We start from the raw sequence: 24,741 nt of genomic DNA, 5'->3' as shown, positions 1-24,741 counted from the left end.
GGGACAGTTCAGTTGTGGATTGGTAACAGGTTGAAGGATAGGAAACAGAGAATAGGAATAAATGGACAGTTTTCACAATGGAGAAAAGTAAGAAGAGATTGCCCACCTGTAACTTTTGATCTGGAAGTGATCCATTGCAGTCATAAGAGTGGGTTCTGTGCCTGCGTGGGACCATTCAGGCAAAACTGACTAGCTCCTCTAAGTGCTTAACCCCGCCAACTGAAAGTGGTACACTTCCTCAGTTTGGGCAGGGTAGCATTTTCTTCTCAGTTCCTGAAGGACCAACATTTGGATTCTACCATCATATGGAATTAGATCACAGTTCAACAAGGAAAGTAGCACTCCATGTCCTATTGTAACGTTGCATACTGCAGTGGGGCGGGGGGGCGGGTCTTATAACTGCAACAAATCACTTCAAGATCAAAAGTTACAGGTGAGCAACCTCTTTATCTGGATTGTGATCCATTGCACTCATAAGAGTGAGTGATTAACGAGCTGTCAGTCTGTAGATGGGTGTAGTATGCTAAGTAAAGACCCTTCTCAGCACACGCCTCCCAAAATTGGTCTGAGCTGCAGAACAAAGGTCTAAAGCATAGTTTTTGACAAATGTAATCTCAGAGGGCCAGGTTGCTGCTGTGCAGATGTCTCTGAGCTTCATGCCAGCCATATGGGCCGCAGTAATATCACAAGCCCTGGTAGAAGGGGCCCATATAGTATTAGGGGGCTCCACCTTTTGATGATTTTAGGCTAAGAAAATGAGTTCCATAATCCAGTAAGACAGCCTCTGTCTAGAAATCTGGCAGCCTTTCACTTTACCCTTGTAACCCACAAAGAGGCATTTTGTGTTTCTATAGGGCTTGGTCAACTGCAAGTAGAACAGGAACACATGCCTCACATCTAGGGAATGTAAGGAACACTCCAGAGCTGTAGTGGGATTCTGGAAAAAGGTAGGTAAAACAATGTCACTCTTGATACAGAAATCAGTAACCACTTTAGGTCTAAACACTGGGTCCAGGCAAAGCACTAACCTGTCCTCATGAAATTTAAGATAGGAGACAATGTGAAGGGCATTTAGATTGCTGACTCGCCAAGTTGATGTTATGGCTAACAGAAAGGCCATTTTTAGTGCCACAAAATTAGGAAGGGTCATTGCCATGGACTCAAAAGGAACCTCTGCTAGAGCAGACAGAGCAAGGGCAGGCTGCATTGTTCAGTAGCCGAACAGGTGGGTCAAGGTTGTTGAGACCTTTTCGGAATCTTTTGGAGTCTGGATGAGAGAAAATAGTCTTTCTGTTCCATCCAGGATGACAAGCAGAAATAGCAGCCAGATATTTTGGTAGATGTTTTGATAGATACATTGCCCAGCTTCTGCTGCTTCAAGTTCATAGGGTATAGCAGAATTTGGCGAGAAGTAGCAGTGTAAGGTGAAAACCATGCCTTTGTGCATACAGCCTAAATTGCTTACACTTGCTGTTGTAATTTACGTGAGTGGATTTTTAATTTTTTTTTTAATGATCATGGAGTTGGATATCGTTTAGGGGCCTATCCTCGAGGCAATCAAGTTGAGAGTTCTCAGATTGGGATGATAAAGCCTTCCTTTCTCCTGTGTCAAAAGATCTTCGCGATGAGGCAAATGTCTGTGGCAGCCCTTCGACAGTCTGAGAGCAAGTCGTTGAGGAAGGGGAAGATTGTCAGTCCCTGCACTCGAAGGTGCACTATGATCACGGCCATGCACTCTATAAATACAAAGGGCGCCATCGCCAATCCAAAGGGCAGGACATTGTGCTGGTAGACACGGCAACCCACTGTGAACCTGAGGTACTGTCTGTGATTGAGCTGGATCCTGATGTGGAAGTACATGTCTTGGAGATCTAACATTGCAAATCATTCCTCCCCATGGAGAAGAGGAAGGATGCTCTGCAAAGTCACCATGCGAAACTTGCACTATGTCCACATGAGGGTTTAGCCATTGTAGGTTCATGTTCAGTCACAGTGCCCTGTCTTGCTTGGGGACCTGCAAATAGTGGGAATAAAAACCCCATCACTGATCTGTCCACCAAACAGGCGATAGTGCTCCCTTGTCCAAGAGTGTCTGAACTTCCTCCAACAGCAGTAGTGATTTGATATCCTTCAACGCTGGTAGGGTCTTGAACTCAATGGCATTATGTGAAGGACGGTGGTCATGACTTCTAGACAAGGTGAATCAGTAGACTGACTTCACAATCAAAGGTGCTGCTTGTAAGAATCAGCAGGTTTAGGGTGCTGACCTTGTGGGGCCCTAGACATTTGATTGAAGGGCTTCTTTCCAAAGTGCTGGTATGGCTTACGCAATTCCCTCCTGTCGTTTTGTTTGTAGGAGTATTGCCTCCATCCAAATTGGAGGTACTGGTGAGCGCAAGATTGTGCTGGAGCCAAAAACATTTTAGCCATGGATTTTGACTTCTTGATGGACTCCATAGTGGAGTCTGCTGTCTCACAGCAAAGACCCTTCCCATCAAAGGGTAAATTTTCTACTCTGTCTCTCACACCAGGCTGTATTGCAGCTGAACAAAGCCAGGCATGTCTCTGCAAAGAAATGGCACTTGCCAGAGTCCAAGACTGTCTCCGCTAGATGACTGGCATTGGACAACTGTTAACTAGTGAAGAAAGTCACTTTAGCATGTATCTCAGAAATTATTCCGGCGAGATATCAGCTTGTTCCTGGAAGAGTTCACCCCAAAGAGAACGAGTCTATTTGGCAAAGCAGGCAGTATAATTAGCCATCTTCACTGCCAAACATGAGGTGGAGTAAACCTGATGTCCCAAGATGTCCAATTTGCACCCCTCTTTGTCCTCTGCTGTATTTGGAGAATGCACAATCCACCACAACTGAATTCGGGTTGTGTGTGCTTTAACAGGAAATCATCTTCCTCTTCTTGGATTCTGTTTAAATTCTCAAAACGCTTGGAGGTAAGAGCAGAGGTTTGTAGCTTTTGCCACACAGACTTCGCCATCTTGAATATAACTGGCAGCATGGGCAGGTGCACTGGTTGGGTGGAGGCGGTGCAACTGAAGAACTTGTAGACTGGATCCTCTACATCTTGAGTTCGTTTCTTCAAGCCAAGCCATTTTGGAGCTCTGGTGATGATAAGAATGCATTTCTTCATTCGTAGAAATATTGTCAGAGGGCACCACCTTGAGAATGGGTTCATCAGGATGTTCAGATGAACCCGAAGTACAAGTAACAGACAAATCCGAGTCATAATCCTCCGCAAGTTCTATGGTCCATGGTCCAGAGGGAGCAGGGATTTTCTTGGGCACTGTTTGAGTGGTGGATGATGTAGTGTCAAGTACTACAGTTTGAGTAGGTTGGCTCTTTTGAGGCAGAGATCTAGGCACCTCCATATTTTGAGTGGAGATGCAAGCAAGTAAGACAAGATGCTTCGGTACTGTAACATCCTCTGGTATCAGAGGGGTACCTTGCATCCATATCGAAGCTGAATGGGCTGATGGAGGCCTCTGAGTGAACTGAGTTGATGTAGAGACAAACGCTGCAGCCGCGGCAGGCAAATCTGGAGGAGGAGTGACTTTGGTAGCTATGGGAATCATAGACGTCGACAGTTGACGCCAAGCCTTCCAAAGCTTGTAGTCTTGATAGTCCGACCAAAGTCCAGGGGAGAACAGGTGTGCTTGAGATGCATCTCCCCAACCACCCCTCATGCACCAAATCCTGTGAGGCAGCATAATCTTTTGCAGCCCTCCAGGCATGTGGACTAGAGGGCTGTGGTGTCGAAAGACAGCTTGCCATGGAATGCAAGGGCTGAAAAGGCATAGAAGAAGAAGCACCCAGCATCTTGAGTATAGAGAAGGACATCCCTTCCTCCTCAGTGTCGAGACCATGGCCCAGAAAGCCGTAAAACATCGAGCTCAGTGGTGTGCTTTTGTTAGTCCAACAAGTTCAGAAGGCTCTGGGCATCACCAGGCCCTAAACTGGCCTACATGTCGTCATCATCATCATCATCATCAACATCGATGGTGAAGAATACTGGTGAAGGATGCAAAGCCTGTGGTACTGTATGAGTAGCCCGAGATGGTGATTGTTGCAGCTTTGTAGCCAGCGAGATAGAGCTCTCCTGATGCCCAACAGATGAAGTCATGGCCAGAATCGTCCTCAGTATCGAGGAGGATGCCGAGGTTCAACGTTGAGTCCAAGGCAATCGAGAATCCAGGGTTACGACCTCTGGAGTCGCAGGGCATAACCAAGCCGTCACTGGCACCCATTAGAGCAGTGATTCTCAAACTTGGGTCCTCGGGTGTTATTGGACTTCAGCTCCCATAATCCCCAACCAAAGGCCACTGAGGCTGGGGATTATGGGAGTTGAAGTCCAATAACACCTGAGGACCCAAGTTTGAGAATCCCTGCATTAGAGCCTCATTGGGCAAGGCATTCCTCAGGACGCAATGGAAGCCCCCTCAGTGGCAGTACATGCACCCTTCTCCCAATGGTTCTTATGTGGGGGAGCCTCCTCAGTATCAGAGCTGTGTGAAACAGAGCGTGAAACAGATGCCCAGAGTATAGGAGCCCCGATGCCGAGACTTGTGTCATTTTCGATCAGAAGTGTCCAAAGGTAGCTTTGGCACTTTAAATGTGCCAGTGGTGGCTGCTGAGGGGGCTTGAGTCGAGGATTTAGACTGCTTGGTGGCAGTCCCTGACTTCAGCTTCAATGCCGGGCCCAGTGTCGACTTCGATTCCATGACTGATGTAGACTTCGATGCCATGACCAATGTTGAGGGTACGGGCCCGTCCACCAGAGAACTGGGCATTGGACTGCCGGGGTGGAGCGCGTCATTGTAAAGGGCAGCCCTCAGCTGTAGGGCTCTGTTTTTTCTTGTTTGATGAGAAAATGTTAAGCAAATGTTACAGGTGGGGGTGCTGTGTTGTGTTCCTCCCCCAAAGTAGACACAAATCATGATTGTCCACTGAAGAGAGTTTTGGATACATCGCTTAAAGGTTTTCTTCTTATCCACCCGTTTCAACTAAGTTTTAAGCTACTAAGAATTAAAAAAGTCTGGTCCAGTCTGAGTCATAAAACATTAAAAATCTATTCAACTCTTTTCTTTTCTCCAAAGAAAACTGTTCTGGTCCGAGGAGCTCACTGTCCGAGCTGCTGACACAATGGTGGTCAGAAAGGAACTGAGGAGAAAACACTAGCCTACCCAAACCAAGGAAGTACACCACATGCAGTGGGTGGGGCTAAGCGCTTAGAGGAGCTAGTCAATTTTGCCTGAATGGTCCCGTGCAAGCGCAGAATCCACTCTTATGAGTGCAACAGATCACGATCCAGATCATGTGAGATTCCCCCCAGGGATAGGTACTGGGACCAGTGCTCCTTAATTGGTTCATAAATGATCGAGAAGTTGGGGTAAGCAGAAAAGTGGCCAAATTTGCAGGTGACGCTCACTATTTAGGGTAGTGAAATCCAAAACAGGTTGTGAGGAGCTCCAAAAGGATCTCCAACCTCAGTGAGTGGGTGACAAAATCGCAAATGAAGTTCACTGTAAGCAAGTATAAAGTGATGCATATTGGAGTAAAAAGCCACAACTTCACATATACTTGTCATGACAACTTCTCACGGTGTCTGAGCTGTCTTGGGGTCCTAGTGGACAGCTCATTGAAAGTGTTGACACAATGTGCAGCAGTTATGAAAAAGGCTTGGAATTCCATGCTTGGAATCATTTGGAAGGGGGTTGAAATCAACACTGCTAATATCATAATGCCCTTATACAAATCTATGGTGCAGCCACATTTGGATTACTGCATACAGTTCTAGTCACCATATCTTAAGGATGGCATTGTAGAACTGGAAAAGGTACAGAAGAGGGCAACCAAGATGATCAGGGGTCTGGATCACCTCCCTTACGAGGCAAGGCTACAGCATCTGGGGCTTTTTAGTTTGGAAGAAGAGGTAACTATGGGTCGACATGATAGAAGTGTATACAATTATGCATGGAGAAGAGAGAATGGACAGAGAAAGAAATTTCTCCCTCTCTCACAGCACTTGAACCAGAGGTCATGCTATGAAACTGAAGGCCAGGAAATTTAGGACCAGCAAAAGAAGTACTTTCCCCCCATACAATTAATCTGTGCAATTCTCTGCTACAGGATGCAGTGATGGCCTCTACCTTGGATGGCTTTAAAAGGGCTTAGACAAATTAATGGAGGACAGGTCTATCAATGGCTACTAGTCTGGTGACTATAGGCCACCTCCAGCCTCAGAGGCAAGATGCCTCTAAATACCAGTTGCAGGCGAGCAACAGCAAGCGAGAGGGCATGCCCTGACCTCTTGCCTGTGGGCTTCTCAGAAGCATCTAGTGGGCCACTGCGTGAAACAGGATGCCAGACTAAATACGCCTGGGGCCTGATCCAGCACAGCTGTTTTTATGTTCCTATGGAAGATAGAATTACTACATCAGCAGGAGCTAAACATGTGGCTACATTTTGTGTGTGTACAGAAATGAAATAACACCTGTGGATGTGTAGTTTTACTATAAGGAAGACTACCACAAAAAATAGACAAGCTGACAAAATCCCACAGCGATCAATGCCCTCTATCTTTATGGTGTATATAGCTCATATTCCTTGATTATATGCAAGAGCCCCTCATTCAAAAGAAAATATATCTGCAAAAGTTATGGATCTTAAAGAGTAAAGGTAACAATATGGTAAGAATTGTTTGCAGTACTTGTAGGATAAAAATCATGGAGGAAAGCGTTAAAAAAGGAAATGTTTAGTTAGCTGTATCTTTGAATAAAGTATTATTCAAAACAGTAATGCCTGTGCGATGCATGATACATCTCATCAGTTTATTACTACCATCAGCCATTTTAGTCAAGCCAAAACTTACGTTAACTGCTGAAAAAGTATCCTCAGGTGCCCCAGCAGCAAATCTGGCAGGACGTCATAATCATTAGCTGGACAAACTGTGCACTGAGTGCCACAGGAAACAAATGCAACCAACAGCAAAACACTGTTTATTCTGTCTGATCCAACCCCTGCTGCGCTAGGAAGCATTTCCCCATTTACAGGGGAAACAGCAAGAAATCTCCCTTCCTGGCTTAAAATGCAACGCTTATTTTTGTATCAAGGTCCCTTATATCAGAAGATGGAAGATGCTTTCAACTCCCTAAACAGAGCACTTCAAATATTAGGTGCCTAGAAGTGAAACTCAAGTGGAGAATTCTCTTCCTTGTCAAGACTACGTTTTACTGTTTTATTGTAACTTTTGGCATTTTGAGGTTAGTTGTCTTGAAAGCTTTTTCTGAAAGATGGAGTAACATTTTTTTAAATTCAGAAATAAAATCTTTACTTGGACAATGAAGACTCAACAGATATTCTATTCTACTGCCTGCTATTGCTTTAAGCTGACCCTACATATACATTGTTAACTGTTGAGGAGGTATAGTGATATCACCACCTTATTAAGAAAAGCCATTTAAGTAGCCAGCTAAAGCAACTGCTGCAGCTTGAAGCATACAAACCGATCTGCTGGAAACAGGGCCTTTTAAAGCCTTAACAACATTCCAAGAGCCCTGCTGGGTCAGACCACAAGTCCATCTAGTCCAGCATTCCACTCCTATCCACAGCCAACCAGATGCCCCTGAAAAGCTTGCAAGCCAGTCATCAATGCCAGTGGCCCTCCCCTATCCTTTGTCCCCAGCATCTGGTATTCCAGGATATACTGCCCTGAATACAGAGGTTCCATTTTGCTATCAAGATTAATATTGTGGGTCCTTCATAAGGAAGGGAGTGAAGCTAGACCACATCCAAGCCATCCGACAACTCCCATTCATTTCAAATGAGCTTGCTTGGCAGACATTTCCAAGTGGCCACACCCTGTACTATTTCAGAGCCAACTTCTGTTTCATGGTTGATTCATAAGACGGGCTGCAGCAAAGCTGCCATTTTAGCAAGCAGATAATACAAGTAATGATCTGAGAGCGCTACATGATGATTTGATGACAACAGTGGTGTACAGAACAGACAGCACGTAGTACAGCTTTGTCTTGTACCTGCTTGACTTCAGCCTGCAGGTGGCGCAGCTGCACACACTGCTCCAAATGTTTCCGATGCTGTTCAGCCGCCAAGTCCAGCTCCTGCTGCTTTTCATGCAGGAATTCCAACAAGTCCTGCACACGAGTTGCCATGTCTACATCCCTGTCACAGAGCAGCTCGACACCTGCAACCACCACCCATACATTAAACAGGTGCCTATGGGGTTCTCTTTTATAGACATTTATTGTATTATTTTAAAAAAATAGTAAAATGGCACCAGGCCTAAATGTATCCCATTATTTTGTAACTGTACCATGCAAAACTTTTGAGTGCATAAAGAGTGAGTGAGTATGTACATATGTGTGTGTATGTGTATGTGTATACACACACCCACGCAAACATGCATGCTCACAGACATGGTACCAAATCAAGATGTCCTGTAGTGAGAGAATATTTCATTTCATAGTGCATTTCTAAATAGTCTAGTCTAAGACAGACATACCAAGGGATTTCACACTTGGGCTGTTGGGGCTACCAAGCTGTCCACCATATATTCTTAAATGTTTCTAAGCAAAATAAAATGGTGGTTAAGATACACAGCTATCAGAGAACATTATCTTGAAATCTTAAGTATAATGGTTGGGATCCAACACACTGCTCTAGGTGAAGCCCTGGGAGTTTGGTCATACCCTGTGGGTTCCCCCGCCCCTACTTTAAAGTTAGTCCCCTGCTAACTGGGCAAAGAGGCACCTTTTTAATGTGGTGATTCTCTTTATTTAGCAGGGGGAGAGTAACTGGCCCTCTTCACCCCCAGCACCACCCTTATGTTTCTTTTTAGATTGTGAGCTCTTTGGGGACAGGGAGCCATCTTATTTATTTGTTATTTCTCTGTGTAAACCACCCCGAACCATTTTTGGAAGGGCGGTATAGAAATCAAATAAATAAATAAATAAATACTTAATACTTTGAATAGCAAAGACCATGCTCCTGCCTGCCACCCCACACCATACCACAAACCGAGAGCTGGATTCTACAACCCATATAAATATACATGCTTTTGTTACTGGGGATAGGGGCAAGGAGCTATGTGGAAGCCCCAACTTTGTTGCAAAAGGTGAATGATTTTCCCTCCAAAATGCACTGCCTGAAGTGTCCTATTTCTGTCAGCAATATAATACATTTAAGTATTAATGCTGTCCTAGACGCCTTGCAAAGCCAACTTGGATAATCCCTATAAATCCATTAACTTGGTTAAGGTAGGACAGATCCATCTTACCAGAGGCCTGCACCTCATTGACATACTGTAGGAGATCTTGCCCTTGGTGGATGACATCAAAGGTCAGATTATTCATGGTGAGGGCTTTGTCCGCATGGTGCTGAAGCCTCTGTTCAGCTATTGTGAGATCTTCAGTGTCAAAATCATTCATCTGTTGAGAGAGCTCATCATTCCAGGATTCAAGGTCTGAAATGATCTAAAGCCAACAAGGCAAAAAAAAAGAAACAGAATCCTTTCAGCATCTAAATACAATACAAGCCAAGATATTAACTGGAACTCTAAACATTTTGGAAGAGGTATTCCCTCAAAGTAAGTGTGCTCTAAGGAGAATTTGGTGGCTAACCTAAACAAGACCAAGATGACAAAGGAGCCAATATGAGATGTTTGGATACATTGTAGGGAGGCCATACTTCCATGTGGATATTTCCCATGCAGTAAGGAAGAATGAGGATCTGAAGGCAGAAGGTTGTTAGTATGAGAAGTGGGAAATAATCCTTCAGAAGGGATCCATGCTTTGAGTGATGAACTGCTTTTATTTCAGAGTGTGCTATACATGTATCAGAGGTTATGGTGTATAGGGATACTTAAGTCTATGGGAAATACAGTAAAGGGGCCTATCGCAATAAACTATTTAACAGGCGACTCAAGTATTAGGCTTCCAAGATAGCATTTTGTAAATGCTACTTATTACACATGCAGGATCAGCTAACCGGGCAGAATTGTATGGTCCCCATGTGTGAACACGGTTGAACCATTAGCAAGAAGCTTTTAAATTTCTTATGTTACACCTGGGGTAATATTCTTGGTGTAGAGAAATGACATGTTAAGAGGCGTATGCCTCTTGAACTGCAACCAGACTGCTGATAGTTAAAATCAAAAAGATGGTAGAGAAGCTTTTAAACTGATTTCATGTCCCAAGCAGCAACCTATTTGAACAATCCGTTGCTTTCAGATGATGTTCTAAATGCCAAGTCCTCAAAATGAGGATAGAATAGCAATTTTGTGAGCACACAAAACGGGAATCAGTGAGATGGAAGTGCTTGCATGCAAATCCTAGAACCCTGAAAGCTAAATGGGTGAATTATACTAGAAGAGAAAATATAGTAGGCATATAGGAAACATGGCGGAACAAGGAAAATAAATGGGGTATAGTTATCCCTGGACATGAAACCTATACACCCACCCAGCTTTAATAGTCAGTTCACAAGCTAAAACTCCAGTTCACAGCCAGTCACTGAGAGAGAATGTCCATAATCTGATGGCAGCTAGCACCAAAATCAAAGGCTGGAATTGGAATTCAATCCCTGGAGGCAAAGTGGATGGGCACGATTGATACAGGAGGGAGTGGGGCAGACTTAACAGCTGCAAACAGAGTGGAGGTTTCCAAATTGCTTTTATGGGAAGAGATAGATGGATGTGGTTGGACATATTTCATTCCCAAAACAAACCTGTTCAGAAGTTCAAATGGTTGTGTAAGTTTATACAAGTATGGCAGTAAAGTATCTTTGCTTAACATTTAAAGCAAAATAGATGTACATCAATGTTGCCTAGGATTTCAGAAACATACCAAACAACAATATACTGATAATTAAAAGACTGGAGCACACAGAAGGACGTTGCAGATGCAGCACCACTGCAACCTGTAAGGAGTACTTATGCTGTGTATTTCTCACAGCAAGTTCTTTACCAGTATCCATTCATTCATGCAGCATCCCTGCATAACAGGTAGCAGACTGCTGTAAACTGAGCCTATTTGACAGTAAAACAGATTTAACTTTCCTGGGCCATAGCTGTCTGCATTAGTACTGAGATTACAAAACTTGTGTTAAGCCCTGTGTTAAGGATTAAGGGAGATCAAATCAGTTGGGGAAAATAACAGCTTCATATTTGAACTCTTCAGATACAACTTTCATTTTTAATTCAGCCCACTTCTAAGGTGAGAAGGAAAGGAACAATTAACCAGAACACTGATGGACAAACCAGAGACTCACATCAATAGCATCTCTCTCAAATATCCGCAGCTGTAGGAAGAGCTCGAGTTTTATTTTGCGCTCTTGGAAGAGTTCCTCCATCTGCGACTGTGCCTCATCCAGTTGCTGAAGGACTGTTTCTATGTGATTGATGGAGCTGTTATGGGGGGTCTTGTTACTTGAGATGGCAGAATCCCTATTAAAAAGGAATAACAAAAGCAAACACAAATAGGACCTGAATGGATTCATGTGCGCACACAGTAAACTCCAATGCTCATACCGCAGGAATAGAAGGGTAACAACGTCAGCCTTCTTTGGTTTACACCAGCAGTTTTCAAGTTCTCTGCCCTCTGAGAACCCTTTCCACCCGCTGAAGAACATGTGCTGCAGACTCCAGTGCACTGCAGAGGGTTCTGCGGCATGTTAAAGAACAGGGATATTCACATGGGATACCGATCAGTCTTGTTGAGCCTCACTGTGGCTCTGTGTGAACTGAGAGGTTGACTCTCACCCAACTCTCTCCTGAAACTGCATGTCTCAGAAATAACATGGCTGTGATAGGCAGAGCATCTTTGTTGAAAGCAGATCTACCAATACAGATCTCGAATACTGAGGAAACCTGCTACGCTTTCAGGGAATCCTAGGTTTCTCCACAACAAGGTTGAAAGCCACTGCATTAAGCCATTTGCTACTTGCAGATATCAGAAGTGATGCTCTTTCCACAGCAGTATCATGTTGCTTGAAGTTATCGATATTCACTACACATGACAAGTCATATTTTCATACTCACTCAAAAAATCCTTATTTCAAAAACACAACAGAAACCTAAACTGCATTCTTCTCTTACCAGCATAAGGGTGGAATTACAGATAACAAGTAACATGGATCTGCCACTAAAAAGCGAAGGCGGGAGATCAAGCTATCTCCCTTTGTAACATCAAGTTACATATTATACTGCATGTTCTCCTTCACTCACCTACAGTGACAGCCAGCAATGTGGAGTGAGAGCCGGGGAGCGCATAGTATAACCGTTGTAGGTCAAGGGCTACGTGATACATGCTACAGAAAGTGAGAGGGAAGACCTTGAAACAGGGCAGTCATCTTCAGAAAAAGCCATGCCTTACCTCAGCTGCTGTATCAGATCCTCTCCTTCCTTGATGACATTCACTGTAACCTGAAGGGTGGTCTGCTGCTGCTGGCCAAACCTTTTGATCAGTTCCTGCACAGCCTCCACAGACTCTGCATAGACATCATCCAGCAATTCCTTCTGTAACTCTTCCAGCCATGTCCAGAGCTGTGAAAGAAAATCAGAAGGGAGGACTACCATTAAAAACTCTTCGCTGGACTGCTTAAGACAGTATGCAAGGGATTAAGTTGGGGTTTTTCCTTCCTTGACGTTTAAACAAACACCACACAGAATTGTGTGCATGTAACGTTACAATGTGCACGTAACGCCACAGCATTTACACAGCACTTGAGTGTGTATTTTTAAACCACAGACTGGGGAGCTGAGGTTGAGAGACAGCAGTTTGCCTAAGGTCACCCAGCAAGTTCACACTGGTGTGGAGATCTTAACTTCTGCACATTCTGCCCGTAGCTGGTGCGGCACAAGTAGCAGAGTATGAGGAAGTTGCCCTGGCTAAATCCCACCTCAGCCACAAACTCACTACTGTGGCCTTAGGCAAGCTTCTCTCTCAGCTTCAAGTGTGCCGTTGAATCGGTGTCGACTCCTGGTGACCACAGAGCCCCGTGGTTGTCTTTGGTAGAATACAGAAGGGGTTTACCATTGCGTCCTCCCTTACAGTATGAGATTATGCCTTTCAGCATCTTCCTATATCGCTGCTGCCCAGTATAGGTGTTTCCCATAGTCTGGGAAACATACCAGTGGCAATTCGAACCGGTAACCTCTGGCTTGCTAGTCAAGTCATTTCCCGCTGCGCCATTTGGTGGCTTCGGTAGGCAGCTGCAATAGGAGGGTAAGACTGACCTACCTTCCGCTCCCCTCATGGTTGTAAGGATTAACAGCTACTCACCATGAGTGCTATGTGGAACCTCCAACTTCAGAAGCAGTATGCCATTTCTTCTCTCATTCTTAATACTGTAGTTTTGCATGTAATGCTAAACGAGCACTCTGACTTCTAGCACTGTTTCATCAGGGTACGAGTCCCTACTGCAGCTCTGACTATTCCTAGGAAAAGCTGACCTTCGAATTCCATTCCCAAAAGGGTAAAGCATCTCAAAACATATATGAACACACACACTACCAACACTTGTCATTAAGGAGCATTACAATAAAAATAAGTTACATTTAATTACACATGAGCTAATGCCAGTCCTAAGCATCCTTTCCGTTATGAATGCTCTTCTCAAACCATTTAAGAAAAAGTTATACATGAACATATAAAACTGCCTTAAACGAAGAGAGATCACTAGTCCATCCTGTCCACTATTGCTTGCTTCAACAAAGAGCAGTTCCCCAGGGTCTCAGGTGGAGGTCTTTCCCAGCCTTGTAGTCTACGATCCTTCCGCTGGAGATGTCAGGGACTGAACTTGAGACTTTATCTATGCAAAGTGTGTAATCAACCACTGAGATATAAGCCAGACATTTCTCTATCATTTAGGAATCTACCTCACGAGTGTACTTCAGTCACTACGTTATTGAAGCAACGATACAGAAAACAATGGATGGGTGGTGGTAGAGAAAAACAGTCAATGCTTAACATGCTAAGTAGTCAGAATGGTTTTCAAAACAGATGTTTTAGAACCAAAATGCAGACATGGTTGTGAATACTTAAATCACATTTTTATATTCATTCGCATTGCTTCTCCTCACAGAGAACCAGCCACCTGCATATAAAGTAATTTAACTGTTCAGTAACACTATCTCCTTTCAGGAACAGAAGCACCAGATGAGATGGAAAGAAACCCTAAGGCTCATTTTAAGAGCTGCACTTCTCTATTCACGAGTTTTAGTTTGACAAATGTAGTTCACACAGCCCTGGAAGTTAGACTGCAACTGTGTCTGCCAGACTTTCATCTGACTACTTTGATAATATGAAGTCTTGCATCTTTCCCCAGTCCTATCTAAGAAAAAGGAAGGGAAAATGACATCTAAGATAGGGATGGAACAAAGTCCTATTTATACAACATTTTTGTTTACATTACAACAATCCTATAAGGTAGACCTATATAAAAATTTTCACATTAAGAGTTTTGAGGAAGTGGGGCTGCAGTTGAAAAATAAGAATTTTGATGAGGCATGCCCTCAGCTCCTGCCTGTTGGCTTCACAGTGGCATGTGGTGGGCCACTGTGTGAAACAGGATGCTGGACTAGATGGGCCTTGGGCCTGATCCAGCAGGGTTGTTCCTGTGATATGGCTTTTTGAATTGCTGGTTTATAGATCATAAGAAATTAAGTAATCCAAAAACTTCCAGTTGAAGATTTGAGTTAAGATGCTTTACATTTTCACTTGTGCTCTAAAAAGAATGGAAATTGCAAGTTAAGCTGCCCATCTTAACTTCTGTGCCATATAAGCTCTAAAGACTTTGTACAGGTAAAGGTAAAGTGTGCCGTCAAGTCGATTTTGACTCCTAGCGCCCACAGAGCTCTGTGTTTTTCCTTGGTATACAGTCTGGTATATGATGATGGCTTTAGAAGTGAGGCTTGATGCAACCACACTTTGCCTTGATCAGCAATGCATCAGGCAGAAATTCATCAGGGGCATCTCTAGTGAGTGATTAGGGAAGCTGCACCTGGTAAATGTCTGCCTGGAAGCATTCCTAAGTGTGGGTGCATGGAGTCTCACTTCGAAAGCTATCATCATATACCAGACTACAAAGGCTTTACAACTTATATGGCGTGGAAAATAAGATGGGTCACCTTAACTTGTCATTTCCATTCTTTTTAGAGCACACGTGTAAACGTAAAGCATCTTAACTATCATCATAAACCCAAGGGATTTCGATTAGTGAATTTCGAGGCATTTAAAAAAGGGAAATCTGATTAGACACTATGGGTAAAACCTTGTCCATGCTGGTTTAAAGTGGAGTCTTCCCATTCTTAGGCAGTATACCTCTGATGCAAAACCTCTAAGTTCAGAGGCAGTCAGGCACTACCTTATAGGCCCTGGTCAGCTCACTGCTACCATACATGCCTTCACAAGTCCATTTGTCATCCTGCCCCATATAGCTTGTAAGGACCCCTGTTATCTTGCTACCAGCTTGTGCTTCCTCATAAGGCATTCACCCTAGCTTGAATTCTCTTCCACAACACATTGTGGAACATCTCCTTACATTCCCTCACAAATTCATACAGCACGCCACCACAGCCATGGAAGTAGCGCTGAGAGGAAGTACACGTCCCAGATGTCATCATGTACTTTCCCAATTTCCATGTGTTAATCCTCAGTCCCATGGGCCCTGCATCCTGCAGAAAAGGCACCCCCAGTACCGGCATTGTAATGAACTGCACCAGAGATGGCTATGGTGGAAGAAGCACCAGGGAGATGCTAAAGATTCATTGGGATTGCAGAGTCCAATGAACAGCACTAGTAGCCAACACTTGTTTTCTAGAGTTTAAGGACTCAGTTTTTAAACGGTTGCATTTTAGCCACTTTCTGCGCTAAATCTGAAAGGGTGGTGTCCCCTAGTTGATGTCCACAAACTTTGAGGCAGATAGGGCAGACAATTTTGTCACCAAGACAATATTCAGGGCTTAGCATGTTAAAATGCTGAAACAGCTCCATCTTAATTATATTAAGAGAAGTGTGACATAAGGAAAGGTTCTTTGGTAGGAGTTTCCACCACCAGAGAAGCTCTTTCTGCAATTGGAGGATAAATGTTCCTTTCTGTTGAAAAACTGCTGATTCTGATGAGTATTTTTTTCGGAGGATACTGTAGTATCTTAAGCCTTGTTTGACAGAAGTTACTACCCATGCCTCTCCAGAATAATTATACTGGCACAGTCGTGCTAGTATAGGTAAATGAGGCCTATATTTCTACAGGTGTGCATGGAACCGGCTGGCCCAGTTTGGTTCGAGTCCAGACTGGACTCAAACCAGACCAGCCAATATCGGTCTGGCCCCCACCGAACCTCCCCCAGGGGTTTCCCACGAAATATTTTAAATATCTGTAGCCCCTTCAGGGAGCTTCCTGTAGGCCGCGGGGGGGGGGGGTTATACTCAACTTACCCAGCCGTGATGCTGATTTGAAAGGCCGGCAGGGGGAGGGGGCACCTTTGTGGAAAAAACCCCCCCCCAGCCTACAGGAAGCCCCCCTGAAGGGGCTACAGGTATTTAAAATATTTTTAATTTTTTTAAAAAAAAAATTTACAGACCTGGACGGAACCGGGGTGTGTGTGTGTGTGGTTTCCGGTTCGATCCCAAACTCCCGAACCAAACCTGTCCACACATTTCTAGAGAGCAATCCAAAAACTTTCATTCTGAAAGGAGAGCTAAGATGAGAGAGTTCCCCCCTTCTATGCTTTGCTGAGGCGCTGGGAGGAAGGGAAAAAAGAGAATCCACATTTTTGCCTAAGATCTCTGCTGGTCCTGACTCCTATGTGCTTCTATCTACTTCTTCCTCAGAAGAAAGTACTGAGGTCCGCTGAGGTCACTTGAGGAGGTCCGTCTCCAGTTGCCACCAACTCGTTTGGTGGCTACACAGAGACGGGCCTTCTCGGCTGCTGCCCCGAGATTGTGGAATGCGCTCCCTGCTGAGATACGATCCGCCCCATCTCTGGCAATTTCCAAAAAACACCTGAAAACACATCTCTTCAACCAGGCTTTCTCAGCTTTTTAAAAACTTGTTTTTAAATTGTTTTGATTATTTAATTGTTGTTTTATGATGTTTTTAATTGTTAATCATTGTTTTATGTTTTATAATTTTTGTTTAATTATTAATTGATTTTAATGGTGTTTTAATGTAAACCGCCCTGAGCCTTTTGGAAGGGCGGTATAAAAGTTTTAATAAGTAAGTAAGTAAGTAAGTAAGTAAGTAATCTCCAGAGAAATCAATGGACTTATTTCCTAGTAATTTATCCCAAGCTATGCAGATGGACTTTGTTTCCCCCCTTTGGTGGGGGTGAGTGGTGAGTGCAAGGGAGCAGAGGAAGAAAACAAATGCCCATGAAAGGAAAGGGAGAAGAAAGGAATGGTATTTTAACAATACAAGTACCAGAGTGTTCATAGATTGTCCTCACCAGGCACCTATGTTCAGAATCAGGAAGTCAGTCACTAGAAATTGCCAGGATTTGCCCCTCCCAACTTTGGCTTCAGAGTTCTCAGTGGGAGGACTCAGTTATGCTCTTAGCTAGCTTTCCCTTAGTTATTTTCCCTTTTATTATGGGGATTTCGAACAGAAATTACTCAAAAATCACTAGATTGATGTTTTCAAAACAGCAAAACCAACAGTCCTGGTTGGAAATGAATTTTTGGATAACGCTAAAAAGACAACATTAAAATATATACATTATCTGTGATGAAAAAACTTCAACAAAACTTTGAAACCTCTTTTAAGGAGTTAAAAACTTAAACTGTTGTCTCTCAGCTATTTTGCACCAAATTCAGAGGGGTTGTGTGTCTTGACCCTTAATTGAGTAATGTGTGCACAATTTCAAAGGGATTGGGTGGACACTTTTTATAAGCAACAGAATCAGGGCTTATAATTTATCCGTCCGGTCCATCTGCTGTTGCCACTGGCTTGTTTGGTGAGATGGGTTCAGGGATGGGACTTCTCTGCCTGCTGCCCCAGAGTTTTAGAACGTGCTCTCTGCTAAAATAAGAACCTTCCCATCTCTGAAAACCTTTAAAAAGTCTTTAAAGATTCACCTATTCACCCAGGCTTTTAGTTAAATATTGTTTTAATAGTTTTAGCATAATTTTAAAATGTTTTAAATTTTTAAATTGTAATGTTTTAACTTTTATTATGTCATTTATTTTAACTAATGTTTTAGCTTTTTGTTTTTTTGTTGTAAACCACCCAGAGACGTACGTTTTGAGTGATACGAGAAGTGTTTTTTTTTTTTAAAAAAAGCAGAACATTGAAATGACTCCTCATCTTAACTATACTGACACAACTGTGCCAGTATAATAAGTTTTGACAGACTGACTGAGGTTGCCTGAGGTTGAGCTGAGATTTGAACTGGGGACCTCTAGCTCATGTCCTTAACCAGTATCAGAGTGGTGTTTGGATAACTCAATTTTGCTGGATCTCTCTATTCACATTTTAGAAGCAGAGCCACATTGCCTATATCAAAATTTAATTTATCAATAATTTATAATGGGTTGTATCCCTACCTTTTGCACAGAAGGAGAGTTACGCTTGTGGAATGGACCCTTTACTGGAATGCAGTTCCGTCTTGCATGGAAGGTGTTGGCACCCACAAAGCACCTCCACGTGAAAGATTAGAATGCAACCCATGAGCTTTAGATTTAGTAACAATAACTTCCTGTAAGACCTTCCATATTGGAACTACACTCTTTAATGAGCAGATCAGAAAACACAAACGCTGAGGCCCAATTCAGATGAGCCAACAAATGGTAGTGCATCTGGGATTCTTGTTTGCTAAACCAGAGTTCTGCCTGTTGCTCAAACCTGGGCTCTGTGGTTTAGCTATGCTCCTGACACCAAGAGCTCTGATTTCACTGATGACGATTCCTCCCATGCAGCCATGTGGCAGAAAGTGGAGGGCATAGCTCCTTCAGCTTATGTTTATGGCTTGTCTGAACCCCATTAGAGGCAAGATTCAGGATTTCCTTTTCCACAGCTTAGCAGAAAACGCAAGTATAGTGTATTATACTCTTACTGCAGAGCTATATGTGCATGGATCTTTATTTTTATTTTTTTGCTTTTGTTCAGCAATGTACTGAGAATGCAGATTTAAATATAGGTTCTGGAGAGCAAACATAGTTTGTACTGAATTATTAAACAGGTATTTAGAAGCTCTGTGAGGCATAAGCCTATTTATTTTGTTAGTGTTCTGCTCATTCTGTTCTCTTCAGTACAGGTAGTGTATTATGAAAGCAGATACACACATTTCCATCTTAGTTTTGGCAACAGGCCTCCTCCAGTTGTCCACCAGCAAGGGTGGAATTCAGCCCCTCATTTGTGTATTTTATCAAACATGTGTTTGCCAGCTCCAGTTCTCAGCAGTTCTTCAAAATCTTGGGCCGAGGTTTCCCCACAATTCCTGCCACTTTTTGTTTTGTTTCTTACCACTATAAATGCCAGAAATCAACCTGTGTCTTTCTAAAAAATGAGGGCTCCAACATCCAGCTCTTGTTCTTTTCTGGTGAAACTCCACCACAGCACCAAAGTGCCAATGTGGGAACTGATGTGAAGCATATTCTAGGGCAACATAAGAGCATTCCTCCTGAACAAGACAAAGGCACATCTCGTCTGGCATTCTGTTTCCAAAAGTGGCTAACCCGGTACCTCTGGGAAATCCATGATCAGGACATGAATGTGATGGTCTTTCTCCATTATTTGTTTCAGCACCTAGATATAGAGGTACACTGCTTAAGAACATGGAAGTTCAAGTGAGCAAACATGGCTAATATCTGTTGGATACAGCTATTCTCCATGAATCTGCCTAATCCTCTTTTAAAGGCATCTAAGCTAGAGATCATTACCACACCTTGTGGCAGCAAATTCCTATAAGTAAATTATGAAATGCATGAGGAAATGCCATATTTATCTGAATCCAAGAGTAATTTGTTCCCAAGTTAAGAACACAAGGACAAACCTACTGGATCAGGCCCAAGGCCTATCTAGTCCAGCACCCTGTTTCACACAGTGGCCCACCAGAGGCCCTTGGGGAGCCCACAGGCAAGAGATGAGAGCATGCCCCCTCTCTTGCTGTTGCTCCCCTGCAACTGGTATTTAGAGGGATCTTACCTCTTAGGCTGGAGGTGGCCTACAGCCATCAGACTAGTAGCCACTGATAGACTAGTCCTCCATGAATTTATCTAAGCCCTGCTTAAAGCCATCCAGGTGGGTGGCTGTCACCACATCTTGTGGCAGAGAATTCCATAGGTTAATTATGTATTGTGTGAAAAAGTACTCCCTATTGTCAATCCCAAATTGCTTGGCAATCAGTTTCATGGGATGACCTCTGGTTCTAGTGTTAGGCGACAGGAAGAAAAAATTTTCTCTCTCCATCCCATGCATGATTTTATAGACCTACAGTATATCATGTCACCCCCTCAGTCTTTTTTTCTAAACTAAAAAGCCCCAGGTGTTGTAGGCTTACTCATAAGCAAGGTGCTCTTGGCCCCTGATCATCTTGGTTGCCCTCTTCTGCACCTTCTCCAGTTTTCTAATTCTTTTCTGAGGTATGGTGACCAGAACTACAAACGTGGCCACACCATAGATTTGTATAAGGATATTATGATATTGGCAGTTTTATTTTCATTCCCCTTCCTAATGCTTCCAAGCATGGAATTGGCCTTTTTCACAGCTGCCTCACGTTGTGCTGACATTTTCAATGAGCTGTCCACCACGACCTAGGGATGAGCACGAGCCTTTCAGTGCTTCCTTTTTCAAGCACTTTAAAAGCTTGAATGCCAGTATTCGAGCCAGCTTGATGGGCAGGGAGGAATACCTTACCTGCTTGCCCCCACCCCAACACTTTCCCACCACCTGCGCTCATTTCAGAAACAGCTGTGCAGGGCTACAGGGCTGATTCCTGCAGCCCCACGCTGTGTCAGCACGCACATGGCCAAGGCACATGCATGCCGGCCATTTGCATGGTCAGCATTCTGCAAGAAGCAGCGCTACGGCCCTGCACAGCTGTTTCTGAAATGAGCGTTGGCAGTGCAGTAGTAGTGGGGTGAGGACAGGCAGGTAAGGAGCTCCTTACCTGCATCTTAAAGGTGCCCCACCGCACCCCGCAAGGGAGTGCACGAATAGCTCACGCACATCCCTACCATGACCGCAAGAACTCTCTCCTGGTCAGTCACCAACAACTCAGACTCCATCAATGTATATGTGAAGCTGGGGTTTTTTGCCCCAGTATGCATCACTTTACACTTGCTTACACTGAACCTCATTTGTCATTTTGTCACCCACTCACCCAGTTTGGAGAGATCCTTTTGGAGTTCCTCGCAATCTGTTTTGGATTTTACAACCCTAAATACTTTGGTGTCATCTACAAATTTAGCCACTTTGCTGTTTACCCCAATTTGTAGATCATTTATGAATAAATTAAAGAGCACTGGCCTCAGTACGTCTCCCTGGGGGACCCACTTCCTACTTCCCTCCATTTAGAGAACTGTCTATTTATACCTCCCTGTTTTCTGTCCTTCAACCAGTTCCCAATCCACACAAGAACCTGTCCCCTTATCCTGTGACTGCTAAGTTTACTCAAGAATCTTTGATAAGGAAAGGCAGAGCAGGATAGAAATGTAATAAATAAATAAATAAACTTTGTCAAAGGCTTTTTGAAAGTCCAAGTATACTATGTTATACCTGATAACTTGGCAAAGAGGCACCTTTTAATGTAGCATTCTCTTTATTTAGCAGGGGGCGAGTAAGTGGCCCTATCCACCCCAAGCACAGTACCTCCAGTGACTGTTGATGGTGTCTATCTTGTGTTTCTTTTTAGATTGTGAGCCCCTTGGGGACAGGAATCCATCTTATTTATTTGTTATTTCTCTGTGTAAACTGCCCTGAGCCATTTTTGGAAGGGTGGTATAGTAATCAGTCAATCAATCCCTGAGCCATTTTTGGAAGGGCGGTATAGTAATCAATCAAATTCAAACAAAACAAACTGGATCACCTTTATCCACACGCTTGTTGACACATTCAGTACCTTTGCAGAAACCATGCTGTTCTATATGCCTAACAATTTTATCCTTTAGAATGTTTTCCATCAATTTGTTGGTGCAAACATTAAACTAACTGGTCTGTAAATTCCCAGATCCCCCCAGATTCCTTTTTGAAAATTAGTGTTACACTGGCTGCTTTCTAGTCCTCTGATACAGAGCCCAATTGAAGGGATGTTACCTAGTGTGGGAAGCTATTTGAAAATGTGCTTAAGCAGAAAAAGGTTAGTTTCAATAGTAGGAAGCTAGCTGAGATAGATGGTCCATTTTGTATCCGGTACATTCTGTCCCTTGCCTTGAAGGTGCTTGATTATGTCTGTGTGGGTGAGAGAAGTCACACTTGAAAGCATCTAGGACCTTTGGAGTTTAAAAGGGGATGTATTGGCTTGTATGCAATGAATAAGTGTGGAATGTACTGTTATCTCAATATAAAAGAGACCTAGAAACTGCTAGAGTGCGTGGCCGCAAGGAAATTTTAATAAAGCTCTGTTTGAAAGTGTGATACTGGTGCCTGGGAAAATTACCTAACCAAGAAAACAAACACAGGGAGAATCCCTGATCTTCTAACACTAGTTTTGCTAGGAGGCTAGCAATTTCACATTTGAGTTCTTTAGGGACCCTTGGGTGGAGGGTGGATGCCATCTGGCCCAGGAGATTTGTTGATTTTTTACTTTTTCCTGACAGTTTAGAACATCATATCTTGTCACTTCTATCTGACTCAATTATTTAGTCTCTGTCCCTGAAAAGCTAGGTTTAGGGAAGGTATACGCCATAAAGACAGATGAAAATAACTCGTTTAGGTTTTCTGCAATCTGCATATCCTTCTTAATAATCCCTTTCACTCTATCTGATAGACCAACCTCTTCCCCTGGCAGGTTTCCTGCTTCCGATGTATTTAAAGAAGTTTTTGTTATTCCCCTTGATGCTTTAGATAAATGTTCCTCAAACTCTCTTTTTGCATCCCTTATTGTTTCCTTGCACATCTTTTGCCAGAGTTTGATTTTCTCTTTGTTCTCTTCATTTGGGCAGGCCTTCCAATTTCTGAGTTCTTCTTCCCCACTTTAACTTTCTTGACTTTCATGATGGCTTCCTTCTGAACTGGGTAGCACCATTCCCTGAAAGGTGTGTGGCTGCGCATGCCTGCACTCCCCCTAAACTCCCCACACAGCGATCCTTCAGACCCGCGCACTTGCCACAGCTGGCTGCTGCTCTCCTGGCCCCTAGCCCTCCCATAAAGTGCCACCCATGCACTCACCAATGCTGGCTGGCTGCTGTGCTCCTAGCCCTCTCAGAAAGTGCTGCTTCCTCTGCGGCTGCTGCCTTTCCCTATTGCCTCAGAATCCTCCGGTTGGTGGTGGTCCTGGGCTCCCTGCTGCTTCACCCACCCACCCCCTTCTACCAGCAGTGACTACCTTCTCCTTGGCATGCAAGAGGACCAACAATGAGGGCTCCACGGGCGGTCGCCGATATGGAAGAGGCTTATTTGATTAATTACTTAATTATTTATCTTCTGCTATAGCTACTCCCACCCTTGTTCCTCATGTAATTATTGAAAATATTGCCTAGTGAATGTGAATGAATGGGTTTCCCAGATCCTCTTCCTTTTATTGTTCTCTTGGTTCTCTCAGTCCTGCATATGAAAGGGAATTTTCCTTCTCCCCCACCCCAGACAGAAATATATAAATTAATATATACTTTTGCAAGTTGGCATATTAGTTGAATATTAGAATAAGGGGGAAATACCCACCAGCCCCCATTTTAACTTCCTCCCCTCCCCTGCAATATCTTGTTTTTAGATGTCATATTTTTATATCGATCCCTGTTGGCTTTTAGGAAACAATTATAGACACATCTTTTCATCCAAGCTTTTTAGCTATTTGGTAGCTTTATGGGTATTATTTTAATTATGTTTTAACTGGTTTAAACTGCTTGCTTTGTTTTATTGCTGTAAACCTTTCATGCAAATTATTTTGTGCCTTTCCATGCTGTGCCTTTCATGCAAAATATTTTAATTATTTCCATGTTTTCAGTCAGTGTATGTGCACTTTTAGTTCTTGCTCTGAGTTTGTTGTGTGACATCATTGTTAATTATTATCCTTATATATTACTTTCTAATGGTCTGTAGGCTTCCCAGCAGCATCTGATGGGCCATTGTGTGAAACAGGATGCTGGAAAAAATGAGCATTGGGCCTGAACCAGCAGTGCTGGTCTTATGTTCTAAAATCTTCTTACACAGAGAAATAACAAACAAATAAGATGGATCCCTGTCCCCAAAGGGCTCACAATCTAAAAAGAAACATAAGATAGACACCAGCAACAGTCACTGGAGGTACTGTGCTGGGGGTGGATAGGGCCAGTTACTCTCCCCCTGCTAAATAAAGAAAATCACCACGTTAAAAGGTGCCTCTTTGCCAAGTTAGCAGGGTCTATGACTATTCTAAGGCCTATGCTGATTCTCTCAACCAGTGTTCCCTCTAACAGGGATTCCCAGATGTTGTTGACTACAACTCCCAGAATCCCCAGCTGCAATGGCTTTTGCTTGGGAATTGTGGGAGTGGGAGTGAACATCATCTGGGAATCCCTGTTAGAGGGAACACTGCTCTCAACCTACCCAGAACTCTGGTAAAACGGGGAAACCTA

At 43.5% G+C, this 24,741-nt stretch overlaps 1 protein-coding gene across 10 annotated transcripts in view; it reads right to left on the bottom strand.

Annotated features, from left to right (window-relative positions):
• The window catches only part of TRIO (trio Rho guanine nucleotide exchange factor), a 371,831-nt gene that overhangs the window by 160,483 nt on the left and 186,607 nt on the right, over positions 1-24,741 (bottom strand). For all 10 annotated transcript variants that reach the window (XM_053242690.1, XM_053242687.1, XM_053242689.1 and 7 more), the window contains 4 exons: positions 12,403-12,572; positions 11,300-11,474; positions 9,309-9,504; positions 8,050-8,216 (listed from right to left, as the gene is read on the bottom strand). In XM_053242690.1, the coding sequence (XP_053098665.1) occupies positions 8,050-8,216; positions 9,309-9,504; positions 11,300-11,474; positions 12,403-12,572 (708 nt within the window). The remainder of the gene's footprint in view (positions 1-8,049; positions 8,217-9,308; positions 9,505-11,299; positions 11,475-12,402; positions 12,573-24,741) is intronic.

The sequence above is a fragment of the Hemicordylus capensis genome, chromosome 4 (assembly GCF_027244095.1).
Source record: "Hemicordylus capensis ecotype Gifberg chromosome 4, rHemCap1.1.pri, whole genome shotgun sequence".
Classification (NCBI taxonomy): domain Eukaryota; kingdom Metazoa; phylum Chordata; class Lepidosauria; order Squamata; family Cordylidae; genus Hemicordylus; species Hemicordylus capensis.
The sequence above is the reverse complement of the archived record's forward strand: the minus strand, read 5'-3'. Positions and strand labels throughout refer to the sequence as shown.